This window comes from Lissotriton helveticus, chromosome 2_1 (assembly GCF_964261635.1).
Source record: "Lissotriton helveticus chromosome 2_1, aLisHel1.1, whole genome shotgun sequence".
NCBI classification, from domain to species: domain Eukaryota; kingdom Metazoa; phylum Chordata; class Amphibia; order Caudata; family Salamandridae; genus Lissotriton; species Lissotriton helveticus.
Window position 1 is genome coordinate 1,869,989,616 of NC_136059.1, and position 12,486 is coordinate 1,870,002,101.

General features: G+C 45.0%; 1 protein-coding gene across 2 annotated transcripts in view; it reads right to left on the reverse strand.

Moving 5' to 3' along the window:
• The window catches only part of UGT8 (UDP glycosyltransferase 8), a 306,771-nt gene that overhangs the window by 12,743 nt on the left and 281,542 nt on the right, over positions 1 to 12,486 (reverse strand). For both annotated transcript variants that reach the window (XM_078676775.1, XM_078676774.1), the window contains exon 5: positions 3,244 to 3,463. In XM_078676775.1, coding sequence (XP_078532901.1) covers positions 3,244 to 3,463 — 220 coding nt within the window. The remainder of the gene's footprint in view (positions 1 to 3,243; positions 3,464 to 12,486) is intronic.

Here is a 12,486-nt window from a genome sequence, read left to right on the forward strand (position 1 = left end):
TCCAAAGGACTTCTGCCCAGCCTGGACTGTCCGACTCAAGGATCTACTTTTTGTGTGAGGTCACCCAACAGAGAAAAGACCAAGCAGCCTGGAAGCTTGTGCTCCTCCCAAGGGACTAACCAGATTGGATGACGTGATTCCCAGATGCCGCCTAGTGGTCAAAGGCTTCCCGCCTTTCCATTGCTCTAGGCTACACAGCACATTTCCGCAGCAGCTCTAAATGACCATTCCTGTTGAAAGCCCTTTGGTTCTTCCACCCCTGGCTTCAAGTGCCCACACCTGCTGGGAACAACCTTCTCTGGTGAGAGTGGAATGTGGGAAGTTTTACTGGGATGATATGCGTGTCAAACGATAATGCCGGTGTCTTAAGGTGAGCTCTAGGGGGAGAGAAATTTTCCAGCGGAGCTGAAGGGCTTGATCCCAATTTTAATTATGAATGCAAACCATGAAAGCAGGGTCTCAATCCTTCTGACTTTTTGGATTTATAGCGGGAGGTGTCAGAAACGTTACCAAAGGGATAACTGACTTGCTTTCATAGCGATGTTGCTTCTTAATCCTGCAATGTTGACTTTTCCTTTCATTGTGAAGTAGAATTCACCAAGCGTGGATTGTTCATCCACTAATAGGGAACGTGACCCGGGTTTAGACTGTTGTGAGACAGATTAGTTTTATGCTACTAATGATATGCTGTTGCAAAAGTAATCCTGCTCAGGATGAGAGGAACTGTAGATTCAAACATTTGGTGTATATCTTTGGCTAAAGGTCCAATGGAGCAAACCTATCATCTGAGGGATTATGACTGAATGCCTCTTGAGTCCCCCTAAACTGTAATGATATCACAATGCCATGGAGCTTGGTTGGGCTGTCATAGGATGCATCTGGGTCGGTGTGTAGAGTGACTCGCTTTGGGACAGAATGAGGCAGCCTTCCATCTCTCTTAGTGCACTGCATGTTCATGGGGCACCAGGTGCTAAATCATTAGTAGACGTCCTGATTCTGGATCAGGGTTTCATAAAAGAGCAGCTACCTCACTGTGATCTAATAAAATTCAAACTCTGATCCAAGCTTTTGTCTCCCTCCTTGGATGCCTGAGCCCCCCTGCCCCTACTATCCATTTGCCCCCCAGCTGGTGGTAAGGACTGGGGTGTGGGCCCATGGGAGTCCACCTTCACCACGTGTCCCTGGGAAACCTGGTCCCCACAGGCCTGGGCTTCAGGCACCAGACAGGGTCTCTTTCCTAGCCAGTGCAGGGCAGTGTCAGACCAATGAGGAGTCTGGGGCTCGTGTGGGCTGAACAGCTCCTGTTATCCCCCATGAGAGGCATGCAATGCAATGGATTTTGCATGACACGCTGCGCAGGCCAGTGGTGCCAGCCAGAAGGCAGAGCCTCCTAACCTGCTTGGGGCATGGTGTCACCCTGCCCACAAGTGTTTGCCAGGTTTCAAGATGTCCACCAGTTTACTTTTTGCCTTTGTTTTCGCAAAATAGTCACCAGTGATGTGCCATTCTCAAGGCCAATCTAGCAAATGGACAAGTACGGGTGTGCCAACTCAGCAAACCATGTCACCAGCTAAGCAGGCCTAATTTGAATTACACCCAGGTCTAACCTCATTGTGAGAGCCCCAGAAAACTTCCATGTAACTCAATTTCCTTCCCATTGAATTACAGATCTACATCTACGTTGATTCCAACATTTTAAACCTAAACATTTAACGAACTGCTTAACTCACAGATGTTTTAGGCAGTGGCAGCTGGTTGGGAATGGTGGTAGGGCAATGGAGGGGGATTTACAAGAAAAAAAAACTTACCTTATCATCGCCGATCGCCAGCCACTGCCTCTCCACCTCTGACGCAGGAACAGGAAGCACCCAGCCTCCCAGAATGCCCTGAACAATCACAGCGCTGCTAAGGTGGGGATTGGGAGGTTGGGGATGTTCTCCACCCAGGCTGTAATGCAGCCTGGGTGGAGAAAATGCAAAGTGCGCGTAACGGTTTGGCTAGCCCAAGACGGCCGGCAAAACCGTCATGCGCAATTAAATGCATTAGGACCACTTTTCCCTCTCCCAGGGAAGCCCAGCCCCTTCCCAACCTGGCTGGTTCCAAGAAGAAAATGATAATAACTTAACGTTTTTAACATTGCGTTATTATCATTTTCTTTTTGTACTTTGTGGGGCAGTGCTCCTCCGTTTTAGCGTAGGAGCTGTCCTGGTTTAAGGGTCCTAAATACAGAGGCTCCAGAAAATGTTTATAGGCAATGAAGCAAATTTCAGTTTGCAAAAGCAGAAATGTGTGCAAATTGCACACAGATTCAGATAAGGAACTCATGAGAGCGCAACCCAGGAGTTAGTGAAATTACATCTTTTTAGATTTGTGTAATTGGGGTACAGCTTCAGTGTGTGGTGTGGGAAAATGCTATCGTATTTGTGATTCACAAAATAAGGAACCTCCACTGGGCGCCACACTGCATGAAAGAAACCTTGAAATGGGGCAAATACATTGCATAGACCTACAGGTGCCATCTCTGCCCTCTGTCGTTTCTAATCCATAAGAGCTTGATCATGTCTACAAGGAGAACAGATCAGTGTTATTACATTTTCACTGCTCAGAGTGGGAAATATAAACACTTCTCCATCTGGAAAATACTGAAAGCTGTTCTCTCAAGAGCTTGTCCTTAGGATTTTTAAATTGGCAACTTGTGGAATTGTGCAAGCTAGAACCATGGAATGCTATGAGGTCACCGGAGCTATGTGTTCTATCTGTCAGTTGCTCCAGTGCCCCTTTCATGGATGGATGTACTGTCACTGAATAAACCACCACCAACTCCATTTCAACCTGCTTCGAGTCATCATTACACAACTGGAAGGCAAACACCAGCGGTCCCGAGCGACCCGTCCATGTCCTCCTGCCTTCTCAGTGAATGTTCTGAGACATGCAGCAGCCCACCACCTGGGTCGTAAATAAACCACCTGTGTTTCGCAAGAACTATATCACCTACAAAAACAGTAGAGATATGAACTGTCCTCTTATAAAGGACTTTATAAACTCATCTGTCCTGTACAGAAACAAAAAGAGGTTTTTCAAGGACACAGAATAAAGTGACATTTCAGTTTTACTTATACCTTTTTTATGTATGTACCTTGGAATAGTGGTCAAGTTGTTGTTGAATCCTGATCACCATTATGAACATTTTTATTGTACAGCAGTCGAAATAAAAATAGATTGCGTGGCATTAGCGCGCCTTACCTGGAATCACTGATGACCTTTGTTAGTGCTCCATAGAGGTCGTCTTCCGTCATCTGTTTCCACTGCAGTAAGATGCCCATGCCTTTGGCTTGCACTCGGGTCATGGTGTCATAGTGGTCTCCGAACAGAGGAATTCCCACAACTGGAACTCCGTGGTACATGGCTTCAAAAATGCTGTTCAAACCACCATGACTAAGAAATGCTTTAATATTCGGGTGACCTGAAAAACATCAGTAAAGAACATGATGCGCCAGGAAAGAGGCAACGTTTCTCATTGTAAAGCGTGTATGTTGATTTGGTGCAGTGATAAAGGCCAGCGCAGAAAGAATTGATATCCTTGTAGGCATGTGAACAACTATGCGGACATTTCTCTACAAAGCAACAGAGCTAAATGCGCCTAGTACCAGAAGGTAGTAATAAAGATTTTGGGGCATATTATCAAGGGGGTTTATCTCTGCTTTTTTGGCTTTAAAAGCCAAGAAAGCGGAGATAAAATTATCTCCCTATTACCTAGCTGTCGCTAACAACAGTTAGCGACAGCTAGTAGGAGATAGCGACCATCTTGGGCCCCACTTTGCATGTCAGTGATATTTATCACTAATGACATGCAAAGTGGGCGTGCCAAGATGTTAGCGACTGGAAACAGTCGCTAACATCGCTATCTCCTATTACCAACTTATGGAGATATTCGCGCTAAGCGCGAATATCTCCAAAAGCTAACACCTGCCCTGAGCAGTTCTTAGCCATGTTATCCAATGGGAGGTGGATAACATGGCTAAGAGCATTAGCTCGGTAATGCCTGAATACCGCTGACTTTTCAGCGATATTCATGCATTGCGGCCGATTTTTATCGCATTTGCGATAAACCTTGGTAATACCAAGGTTTATTTGCGTTAAAAATCGCCTCAGCTCAGCGGTAAATTTTTGTCTCTAACCAAGCAATAGCGATAATTATCGCTATTGCTTGGTAATATGCCCCTTTGTCACTTGTATTGCGCACATTTTACAATAGTTTTTTTTCCAAGTCAAAAAAAGAGTGAACATGCGTATATATCGCTGGGCTGTGAATCTGTGTAACAATTTTTTATTTTTGTTTTAAGTGAATTTGTATTTTTTTCAATCACATACTCCATGTCAACCTATATAAAAGGATCTTTATATATACATTCTTTAAAATCGCTTTTGTAAACATCATGTTACTACTTCACTTTTACATGTTACTGGTCTTATATCATATATCATTTCTCACCATCGAAGCCCTCAAATTCCACAACTCTTTAATCAAATTACAACTCTTCATTCAAATTGGTCATGTATTTGTCCCCATACTTTATGAAAATCCCCTCTTTCACTATCATAAGTAGTAATCTGCTGCATATTGGCATTTTAACAAGTGGTGTGCCCCATCACTCCTCGCCCCGGAGGTATATTGAGGTTGACAATGGTCCAAAAAGAAAGAAACAAACAAACGAACAAACACACAACGAAACAAACAAATAAACAAACAAACAAAGAGACGGCGATAGAAAGAAATCAAGACTAGGAATGTGAAGGGAAGATGACAAATGGGAAGAGGTTCGAAAAGTGATATAAAAACAGGCAGGAGAAGGAAAGGAGAATGAAGTAATAAATAATGAATAACAGGAAGCAAAAAATAAGTAAGAATGAAATATAGTTAAAAAAGCGTAGACAAACACAAAAATTAGAAGGAAAGGAAAGATGGGGGTAAACAGAGGGAATTAAACAAAGACTCAAAAAGAGACAAAGACAAATATAGATTGAAAGGTCAAGAGGGAAAGAAAGAGGAGGGGATTAAAAGAAAGCATTGTGGAACAGAAATAGAAGTCAAAGTAGACACGAAGGCAGACAAGGAAGTGAAAATATGAATTGAGCTAGCACAGAAGGGAGAGAGATGAAGTGGAGCTGCATATGCATTGGAGCCTGCTCTGCACACCCGCCCGGGAACAGACGTGATTCTGAACACAGGCACATATGCATTGAGACAAATGTGGCTACTCTTAGTGTTCATGCTTGGACATGCATCAAGTGGATCAGCTGAAATGAGCATTTAAAGTGTTGCAGTGGTAAGTCGTGACATATACACAGCCTGCTGCACTATTTTAAATGTTTGCTTCCTAATAACTCTTGAGAGGGTTGAGGCAGATCTGTATGCCTTCACACTCAGCCTCCAGGCCACCTCCAGTGTCTCGGGAGTAAACATGGGGCCGCAATATAGATGAGTTGCATTTCCCTTCATTACGCCGGGCGCAACTTTTTGAAGGTGCGCCCAGCGCAATGAAGGGTAGTGTGCCGTATTATAATGATCGCAAAGCCCACAGGGCAGCTGGGAACTCGCACTGTCCTTAGGGCACTGCATTCATGTTAAAATCATAGCAGCTGCAAGTAGCCGCTCCATGTTTTCACAGTGCAGGCGACAACCCTGCACTGTGGAAACACATAATATCCTACATTCCCACCAATCAGGCTTTCGACCAAAGCACTCCACGGAAACGGATGTATGTCACTACAACGCACACTTTTACAACGCATACCTTTACAACGCATTTTTTACAACGCAACATCCATTACAACGCATTCCATTACAACGCATGCCATTACTACGAAATTTTAAAAACTACATTTACAACGCATTCCATTACAACGCATAATACCTTTACAACGCATACCATTACAACGCATAACATTACATTGCATGTTTGGTAGGTATTGGATAGTGTAGGGGTAAAAATTACTATTCTAACTCCAGGGGGGTGCAACAGTAGGGTAAGTGTTGGATAGTGTAGGGGTAAAAATTACTATTCTAACTCCAGGGGGTGCAACAGTAGGGTAAGTGTTGTATGGTAATGTTATGCGTTGTAATGGTATGCGTTGTAATGACTGTGTTGTAATGACATGCATTGTAGTGGTGTGTGTTGTAGTGTCATGCGTTGTAATTTTTGCGTTGTAATTGCATGCGTTGTAATGGATGTTGCGTTGTAAAAGTTTTGTTGTAATGGTAGTGCGTTGTAAAAGTTGCGTTGTAAATGTTGTTTTCCACAGAAACGGCCCTCATGGAACTAACGGATGCCATCAAAAATTTACCGGATGAAGGGAAGAACGCCGTCTTGATTCTACTTGACTTATCGGCAGCGTTCGACACCATCTCCCATAAAATCCTTATTGATAGGCTGAGACTAAGTGGAATAACAGATGGGGCCCTTAACTGGATAAGATCTTTCCTCTCAGAGAGAACTCAAACCATTTCTTTGGGGCCGTTTTTCTCGAAGGAGAAGAATGTCACCTCAGGAGTTCCCCAGGGCTCCATCCTGAGTCCCTTACTCTTTAATATTTATATGGCGCCCCTCATCTATTTAATTGAATCCTATGGGATAATGGTAACCTCATATGCTGATGATACCCAACTGATTGTATCCCTCGACAAAAATTCCACAGTGGCCGAACAAAACTTTCAGAATTGCCTTACTGATGTCTTCCAATGGATGAATGACAATTGTCTTAAATGCAATTCTACTAAAACAGAAATATTGCCCATTGGGAAAAATGTCAATTTTAGTCCCAACAAACGGTGGCCTAAGGGAGCCACCCCGCCTCCCAGTTCGGTGGAAACGGCCAGGAATTTGGGCATTCTTTTTGATTCGTCACTATCCTTTGACCATCAAGTTAGGAGTTTAGCAGGTAGCTGTTTTAACATCATCAAATCATTGAAAAAATTATTTGATTTTCTTCCCACTGAATCAAGAAAGTCTGTGGCTGTTGCCCTTATACTCTCCCGCCTCGATTATTGTAATGGCCTGATGGCTGGAGTAAAAAAGTTGACACTAACAAAACTACAAAGTGTCCAACACGCAGCTGCACGTCTGGTATTGAAACTGCCCAGAAAGTCTTTGGCATCTGCGGCCCTAAGGAAATTGCATTGGCTTCCTCTCCACAAAAGGATTCTTTTCAAAATCTTATTGACCTCTTTCAGAGCACTAAATAACATTGGCCCTAAGTATCTCTCAAAAAGATACTCACGCTACAATCCCACCAGAGTTCTGAGATCAGCAGGTTGTAACCTAATTAATACTCCCACTTTTCACTATAAAACCAAAGGGGGAAACACCCTCAGCGTCCTGGCTTCCAAGGCTTGGAATGTGATGCCAAAGGAGCTAAGGCTACTAGATCGAGAAGCCCCTTTCCGTAAACAACTTAAAACCTGGCTACTTAACTTGTCAGATGCTTATGTATTAGCTGCTGAGAGAGCGCAAACTGATTTAATTGTATGAGTACATCACACTTACCTGAAGTAAGCACAAATCATGAAGAGAAATGCCATGAGTGCTAATAGTATCTGCAAATATATTCTGAAGGTATAGCTACTGTAGAGATTTAAGTAGAAGTGGAACTAATACAGAAATGTGTGACATTATATGATTTTATTAGACGTGATTATTTTGAATCTATGTCGTGTAGCTGTTAACATGTAAGATGGTCTGTGGTAAAACGCAGAACGTGGTAGGCCTCAGGGCCAGAGCTGGAGCTAAAAGGGAAGGTGTTTCTTTTCACGACACTGATTGTTTTAACGTTTTTGGTCATTGCATTAATGGGCCATGATTTATAGTAATGTTTTCTAAATAATAGAATAAGAGTATTAACATGCTTTAATTAAATGAAGAAGTTGAATGCTATAATCATAATGAGAAATATTGTAGGCCTGAAATGTTTTAGCATTGATTTACACGTACATGTCTGGGCTGAGAAATGTTGCAAGCCTTTTTAGAAGTCTATGAGAGTTGGGTTCTTGGCGGCAGATATCTGTCTGCAACAGGAAAGGGGGGATCCAATTATAAATGAATGAATAGAGGTCTGTTCAGTAGACGGCCCAGACATGGAGGAGGGTTCTGGAATGTTTAAGGGGTATCAGCGGGCCGGAGAAGAGTCTGAGAAGCAAGGTCAACTCTAACGCATGAGGCCCAAGACAAAGCATCATGGAAAAAGCCTGAAGTTGCACCACGTGAGAGGCGTTTCGCAAGGGGCGTCTCAAATGTTGTTGACTGTTTTGTATTAGGGACAGCACCCCTGGGTGGAGTTAGAGCAGAGACCTGAGGACCCTTTAGAGAGCGGATGGGTAGGCAGTGAGGGGTCATGACTGGAGAACTTTAGGTTTTCACCAAGAGACTTAGAGTGGGTGACTTCCCTTGGGGGTCATTCATTGCTGACACCTTTGTTAGGTTGGGATTTGGTTAAGTAGGGATACCATCTAGAACAGGGTAGGGACGCCTAACCTGTGTTTGTTTTCCTCCAACCTAAATGAAGGAGAGATATGCATCTATGCTGATAGCTTTATTATTTTTAGAACTTGTGTTAGTGATTTCTGTTGCTCGTCTGAGGGCTTTTCGAGAGCACATGTATGTAATTGGACCTGTGTATCTCGTGAATCTCATTCTGAGATGCTTGTATTTGCAGCTCATTATATCTTTACAATAAACTTTTGAAACCTAGAAGTTGTCCGTGATCTTTGAGAGTAGAGTCCTTTATTGGGTGAACTAACTTGCAGATAGGGGTACTGTTTTCTTCCAAGACAGGCAACAAAGGTTCAGTCGACCAGATCGAGGTTGGGATCAATAGATATAAGGTATCGATCAAAATCTCGCCCTTTCAGTTGGTAGCTATAGAGGATGGTTGCCTTCTTGAGGACGGTGACCTAGGCCAGGTTAGCTTACCCCAAGGCCCCTAGAAATTGATGATCGGAAGAACAGCCCGCAGATGAAGATCCGGATGACGTGAGACAGAAAAAGCAGCAGTATCGGTCGAGAGTGAGTATAAAGGGTTATGCGTGTTAGATTGCGGTGTTTTTGTATTGTATCTATGTTGTAATGTCTGGCGGAGTTGAATGTCTGTAGAGTGACTGTGGAACAGGTTGTGAGCGCGCGCAACCGATGGAAATCTTAAGTTCAAGGAGAGCTTAAGTGGTTCGGGTGTATCGGACACCCAGAGTAATTGTCAACTAGTGTGAAGGGGGTCATGAGGTACCATTGATCACCCAAAAGACCGAGATAGGGGGAACGTAAGAGTGAGTGCGTGAGTAACGGACGCTGGTCGGAAGTTACTGTGTGTGTAAGCAACCTATCAGAGAGACGATAGACATCTCGTCAGTTGTGTTGACAATTACAGATAGACTGTGGACGTACAGTCGAGAGAGAAGTGACCGCTTGGTCGGAAGTAGTCATTTTTCGGTGTATGAATGGGACGCATGCATAACCGGGAGACGAGTTGAGAAAGGAGGGGTGCTGCTGCGAAGCGGAGAAAAGTGACGTCAGGTGGTGTCGCGCAGTGATTGGCTGACCGGCGAAAGACCGCGCTGTGATAGGCCAGCTAGCGAACACGTCAGACAGGGTCGCGACGTGATTGGCCAATAGGAGAAAGACCGCGCTGTGATAGGCCAAGCTAGCAAAGCTGCGACAGGATTGGTGGATTGTCATCAGGAAGTAAACAGAGTAGCGAGGCTGGATTTTGTGCGCATAATTATGAAGTGTTTTAAATGGTTGAAAGCGCTGTTTAAGAAAGAGAAGCGAGGATCGTATGAAGGGGAAGAAGCCCCGCCGGAGGGTACGCCAGCTCGTTATATGGCAGTAAATGTTGGGTTGCATACGATCCTTTGGATATCAGAGTGGAGTAAGATTACTGAAGGAAATGAGGAACTGACGTTCCCGAAGTACGGGACGTTCAGATTAGAGGTGTTACATCGATTGAAATCAGTCATGACCTCAAAGAGACCCTTGCCTAGACCAACCCAGTTTGAAGCCCTTGATGCATGGCTTAGGGCAGCGCATGAAAGGAATATGAACAGACGACAAGAAAGGGTGAAACGCTCGGTAAGGGCAGTACAGGATGCCAGGTGGGATGCGGATGCTAAAAGATGGAGAGTGCATAATTTGGAAATAAATAAACTGTACCCAGTGTTAGAGGCGCCAGTAAATAAAAGTCCCCTAGAAGAAGATGAGGAGAGCGAAACAGAGGATAGCTTGATAAACAGATTACTGACAGACAGGCCACCCCCGTATAATAGAGCAGGGGGAGAGGTCGAGAATACTGAAGGAGCAAAGGGGGGCAATGCAGGAGAGCATAGACCGCTTCCCAGTTCAGAGTGGGATCCTGAGCCAAAGAAAGAGTTGCTCCAGCCTAGTCAGGTGCAACAGGTAGTCGGTAGGTTTGTGGTACAAAGAGCGCCGGAAACGGAAAGCGCCACATCCTACCCATTACCAGATGCACTACAGGTACCTGTTACCATAGGTCCTATAATATCGATATATGACCAAGAGAGAGCAAAAGGGGAAGAACGGAAACGGAAAGACAGGGAAAGAGCAGAGCAGGCAAGGAGGAACGATACCACTAATTCCCCAAGTCAGATGCCGATACCCAGAGAGTGGAGTACCCCGATGCACACAGCAGGGGACCCAGGGGGAGATCCTGGGGGCCCCAGATGGCCAATGGATCTGAGGGGATCTGGACGAAAATCCTTTCAAGAGCTAAATGAGTACATGAAGCAGTGGGACGAGGCAGTGAAGGCTCAAAAGTGCATCAATGCTGCAGAAGCAGAAAGGGAAAGTCAGGACAGCCGAGCACGGACTCACTGCGGGGCTGGAGAGAGTAGCCCGGAGTGGGACTGTAGAGGGAGTAGGGGAGTCACCCATTGGGCCCGGAATGGAGGTAGAACAGACCTGGAAAACGGGGGCCCCGTGAATAGAGGGGTGGCGTGCCCAATACTCAGTGAAGGGGAGAAGAGAGCGCAAGAGTACAGGAACAGCTTTAAGTGTCCACACTGTGTGCCTGGCACCAGAGAACAGAATGGGAGTTGTGAGAGGTCGCACCATAGTCCCTGTGATGACAGAAATGAGCGCAGCCCAGGGAATATGGGGAACCAGGAAGGATCGTATCGGATACTGAGCGATACGAGGCAAAGGGAGTGTAGCGACCAGAGGGAAAATAACAGAGAGATGTGCGGTGAGAGGAGAGAAGAAGACGAGAGTGAGCAGAGAGAGAGTAGGGATAACAGGCCCGTGTTCCATCACCTTCCAAGATCGGATGGCCGAGCATGGGACCTGGAGAGATGGGAGCAAGGGAGGCCACCCATTAACTCTCCTGAGCCCAAACGCAGAGCTCGAAGTTGGGATGGTAGGGAGACCAGTGAGCCCCCTTCAAAGGACATATTGCGAGCTGAGATAAAAGCCAAGAGACTTGATGTCTCCAGCTTAAGGTCAGATCTGGATGACATGGTAGATGGTACCCTGCCTTTAGAAAGAATGGAAATGTATGAACAGGATGAAATACTGTATATGGCAAAGGACATCACTCGAAAGGCGAGAGCAGTCCATGAGAAGTTAGTCGAACTAGCAGGCAAATATATGGTGGACTTGTCAAGAACCAAAGCATTACAGGGTAACCACAGGCTACATTACTCAGATCGGGACCTAGATGAGAGGAGAACGATTGGGCTGAAAACACACATAAGGGAACTGATTACTGGAATAAGGACATGGAGGGCACTAGATAAGTGGGAAGAGAGGTGGTCCAAGAAAGGGACCGGCAGGAGAAGCATGATTGGTATGACACCAGGACAGCAGGGAATAGAAGCTTACCCTTTACGGGAAGTTGCAAATGGGAACTATGTACATGTCCCTTGGAGTAGGGGAGATTTAGCTGCTTTTACCACCTCTTTCCCCAAATTACGAGAGAACCCTGTGGAGTGGTACAAGCAAGTCGAGAGATTTGTAAAAATCTCAAAAGTCCTTTGGATAGATCTGAACACGCTGTTTGACATTGTAGTACCAGGCGATCTATGGACAGCATGCAAGGTTAGCGCTGAGTGGCCCACAACAGAGCCAGAGAGAGATGCCAAGACTAATGGGCCGTCCGAGATTGTGATGGCAAAATTCGAGAGAGTGATGACTTGGCTGAAAGAGAAGGTGCCAATGCAAGACATAGATTGGGTCAGAATAGACCGAACAAGACAGGAACCCAAAGAGACAGTTCATGAATATTACGAGAGATTGCTGAAGGCGTTTAAACAGTATAGCGGCTTGGATGTAATGGATCCAAAAGACATAGGGCAATTTGTGTCCAAGTTCGTCCTGGGACTGAGACCGGATATTAGTTTAATGATTCAGCAACACTCGATCTGTTGGCAAAGTAAACCCCTAGACGAAATACTGAGATATGCCAGGTACTGCTGTGATGAGATAG